We start from the raw sequence: 4418 nt of genomic DNA, 5'->3' as shown, positions 1-4418 counted from the left end.
TACTGGCCCTCCGGGCAGCCGGACGCACAGGTGCCGACACCGGGGGTCACTTCGACAAGCTCCAGCTCGGCGGCACAGCCCGTGCACTGGTCCGGCCGGCCGTCGGCGCAGGTGACGCAAGACACGTCACACGGCTGGCACGACTCGCCGTTGCTGAACGACCCGGCCGGGCAGGCACTGACACATGCGCCGGCCGCTGTGAGCAGGAGGCCCGCCTCGCAGGACAGACATGCGGTGCTCGTGCAGGAGGCGCACCCAGGCTCACAGGCGACGCATGTGCTGGTGCCGCCGGGGCCCGGGGCCGCGCTCCAGCGGAAGCCTGGCGCGCACACCTGGCACCGGTCCGGCCCGCCGGCGCACAGCTCACACGACCCATCGCACGCGGCGCACCGGCCGGCCCCGACATACTCGCCCGGGGCGCAGGTGCTGCCGCAGAGGGACGCCTGCTGCGGATCGGCCGACAGGAACACCAGGCCGGGCTTGCACGCCCCGCAGGAGGCCTTCCCCTCGCACGCGGCACACGACCCGTCGCACGGCTGGCACAGGCTGTCCGGGCCGAGGTAGTGCTGGCCGGGGCAGGTGGCGCACGCGCCCGCCGACTGGCAGGTGGCGCAGCTGGCCGGGCAGGGATGGCACGCGCGCGTGGGGGCATCGGGCCAGGTGCCGGCCGGGCAGGCGGCCACGCACGTCCCGTCCAGGAGCCACGCCCCGGGCGGGCAGCTGGTGCAGGCGCCGGCATCGTCGGGGAGCGTGCACTCGTCGCAGCTGGTGTGGCAGGCGAAGCACGACGCCGGGGACATCCCGCCCGCGGCCATGGCCGTGCCCGGATAGCAGAACACGCACACGGCCGGCCGGCCGCGCGACGTGTCACACATCTGGCAGTTGGAATTACAGCCGCACAGGCCCTCGTCGGTGGCGATCCGGCCATCCGGGCAGGCAGGCAGGCAGATGTCCGGGGCCTCGGGCAGCGCGGCCCTGCAAAGGCACAGGGGACGGCCGTCGGGCGAGGGGAACAGGCCGCCCGGGCAGGCGGCCAGGCAGGCATCCGGCGCCGAGGGCAGGGCCAACAGGCAGGAGGTGCAGTCCTCGGGCCCGGGGCCGGTGCATGTGCGGCACGCGCCGTCGCACGGCTCGCAGTCCAGGCCGTAGGTCCCCTCCATGGAGCAGGTCGCCGTGAAGACCAGGCGCATGAGGCCGGCCTCCGGGGAGAAGGCCAGCAGCGTCAGCACATGCCCCTCCGGGTCGGCGGCGGTGGCGGCCGCGGCGGCCCCCATGCCAGGCCCGGGACGCAGGAAGACCGGGCCCTGGAGGGTAATGCCCTCGGGGACGGAGGGGGGCGCCGGCAGCCGGGCGATGGCCGATGTTTGGAAGTAACAGGCCCCGGGCCCGGCCGTCGGGTGGTCCGGGCAGCGGAGCAACGCCAACCCCACGACACCCCGGGCCAGGAGGAGCAGGGCCCCCGGGCGCCCGGTCAGCCCGGCCGGCTCCAATGGCAACACGCGCAGGGCATCGAGCAGGTCCAGCTCCGAGGCCAGGGCAAGCGTTTGGGCCGGGTGCGGCAGGTTGATGGTCCGCCCGGAGACCAGGCCATCCCCATACAGGGCGGCCACTTGCCATTTGCCGGACTGGACGCGCGTGAGGATGGGCTCGTAGTCCCGACGCCCGGGCCCGGCCGTCCGAAGCATGGCCACATCACTCCAGGCCCCGGGGGCCAGGAGCAACTTCCCGGCCAGGGCCTCCAGCCGGCTGTCCCGGGACAGGAGATCCACCATGGACAAGGCCGGCCGGCCTTGCCCATCCAGCGACAGGTACCAGTCGGCTGGCAGGCCGGGCGAGGGGGCCCACCGGGCCGGATGGTCCGGCAGCCGGACGGCACCGGCCACCGGGCTCAAAGAGTCCACCGTCAAGCCGCCCGACTCGCTAAAGGACACCACATGGGCCTGCTGATCGGGCCCGAGAGCCAGGGCCCGGCGGCTGTCCAGGCGCCGGACCTCACGACAGGCATCCATCGTGAATGCCGACGTGGAGAGGGGGTCCCCGGAGCATACCATGTCCGGGAAGCGAGGGTCCTCCACGCACGAGAGGAAGCCCACACGGCCGATGCCGGTCGTCGTGCAGAACACATAGCCCAAGACCGTGTCGGCAGCCAAATCCGAGAAGGGGCCCAACTCCACCAGGGAAGCCACGCTGTCCAGGTCGAGGCCGGACAGCGGGGGAACCTCCACCGGGGCCGGCTTCGGGGACTGGCCAATGCTACCGGTGGCGGCCAGTCGTGTGGCCCCGTGCGCGAAGAAGAGCAGGATCCCGCCGCGGGCGGCCTGGGGATCGGCCAACACCGCGGCCGGCAGGACAAGCCCAGGCCCGCCATCCGGGGCCGAGGCTAGGTGCGTCTCGGCCAGAGCCTGCAGTGGGCCAGAGTCCCCCGACAGGGGCCACATCTCCTCGGGGACAGCTTCGGCCAGGGACACCTGGGCCAGACCCAGCAACTGGCAGACACCATCCTTGGGGACCATGTCGAGGGGGCAGATCGAGGTGCAGGCCCCCTGCGGGTCCATGAAGGTGCCGGATTTGCAAAGCAGGCAGCGCGACGGCTCGGCACATGTGCGACAGAAGCCGGGACAGGGTCGGCAAGCCCGGGAGCCTGGGTAGGTCAGCCCCCCCCCCCCCCGGGCCGGGGGACACCGCGACAGCGGGTTAGTTGAAGACGGGGCAAGGAGCGAGGAGGGGCGGGGGGAGGGAGCAAAGGGGCCAAAGAGAGAGAGGAGGAAAGGAGCAGAGGAGAGAGAGAGAGGAGCAGAGGAGGAAAAGAGAGAGAGAGAGAGAGGAGCAAAGGAGAGAGAGAGGAGCAGAGGAGGAAAAGAGAGAGAGAGAGGAGCAGAGAAGGAAAAGAGAGAGAGAGGAGCAGAGAAGGAAAAGAGAGAGAGAGAGAGAGAGAGAGAGAGAGAGAGGCAGAAACAGCCAAAAAGGCAAGAAAAACCCACCATCAGCCCAGTCCATGTACGACCCGTCGGAGCAGCCGTCACACAGACGGCCATGCGTGGCAAAGGGAGCCTCCAGACGGCCGGGCTTGCAGGCCCAGCCGCGGGTGGTGCCCGTGCTGGCGCCGTCGACGTCACAGACAATACTGGTGTCGGTGGCACAGCCGAAGGCCTCGGAGTCGAAGAAGACCACGCCATCTATCAGGAGAAACCACTGGCCGCCGGTGGCGATGCTCATGTTCAGGAGCCGGGCCCTCTCCAGGCTGGACTGGGAAACGACAGGAGGGAGCACCACCCGGTGCCAGGTGATGTTGGGGATGTCGCGCATGTCGGCCCGCCAGAGGCCCGTGTCAGCGCCGTGGGTGCTGGCCACCGAGCCGACATAGTACAGGAAGGGCATGGGGTCGGCGATACTGGCGAGATCCGGGTTGATGAAGCGCCCGCCGGCCATGGCCGATTCCGGGATGGAGCCGCTGTAGGAGGGCGATATGTTGGGCGAGGAGGAGGCGATGTTGAAGCAGTTGTACAGGGCAAATTGGCCATTGACCATGAGCAAGATGACATCCCCCCCGGGACAGGTGGCCTGGGGGGAGGTCAGTCGCGTGGCCAGCAGGTGGACCACCGACGTGAAGGTGTCCCACATGCGCGTGCTCGGGGACTGGGAAGCCGGGTAGATGTTGGTGTTACGAATTCGCTGCAGGTAATGCGAGTAGACCGATCGGCCGGGCCCGGGGACGCCCAGCACCGGATCCGGGGCCGGCGAGAGACCGGTCAGGGCATTTTGGCGCAAGGGCAGGTCCCGCTCGATGTTCATCACGGCAAGATCCCGCGTGCCCGAGGGCGGCTTCAGCAGCACCAGGAAGTCGGCCTGCTCCGGCGTCGGCGCGATGACCGCCACAATCTCGGTGTCCGGGTTCGGCAGGGGGTGAATTGTGCTCGAATGGAACAGGGCAATGGACTGGGAATTGCGCTCGATGATGACGGGCAGGTTGTGCTGCGGCACCGGCAGGAAGAGCAGCGGCTGGGCCGAGGCCAGGGGCGCTCGCGGACAAGTGACCACATCGCCCGGCTGTCGGGAGAAGAAATGCCCCCACCGTGCCTCCGGGACCCTGGCCAGGGCATTGGTTTGCCGGTGAATGTGCATGGTATTGGTGGAGTGCCGGACCACCGCCGAGGACACAGACCCGGGCCTGGTGAAATAGCCGATCGGCGTCTCCGGGGCCTTGGCCGAGTTGGGCGCCTGATGGAGGAAGACCTTGGGGTCCTCAGCCTCGTTGGCCGAGGCGATGTGCCGGGCCAGGAGGCCCAGCAGGACCAGGAGAAGCACGCGCGACCATGGGCCGGGAGAGCGCGCGAGTGTGGCAGCCCTGCGACGCATGCCCGCCAGGGTGGCCATCGATGTGAGGAGGGATCCCCCGGCAGGAGGCGCAGCAGAGAGAG

General features: G+C 69.8%; 1 protein-coding gene across 1 annotated transcript in view; it reads right to left on the bottom strand.

Moving 5' to 3' along the window:
* The window catches only part of H696_06196 (hypothetical protein), a gene marked incomplete at both ends in the record, with an annotated part of 9068 nt that overhangs the window by 2786 nt on the left and 1864 nt on the right, over positions 1-4418 (bottom strand). Inside the window, 2 exons of the mRNA XM_009499940.1 lie at positions 29-2641; positions 2982-4345. Of these exons, the coding sequence (XP_009498215.1) occupies positions 29-2641; positions 2982-4345 (3977 nt within the window). The remainder of the gene's footprint in view (positions 1-28; positions 2642-2981; positions 4346-4418) is intronic.

Source organism: Fonticula alba (assembly GCF_000388065.1).
Source record: "Fonticula alba strain ATCC 38817 unplaced genomic scaffold supercont2.27, whole genome shotgun sequence".
NCBI classification, from domain to species: Eukaryota; order Rotosphaerida; family Fonticulaceae; genus Fonticula; species Fonticula alba.
This window is presented reverse-complemented; position numbering and strand designations above follow the sequence as displayed.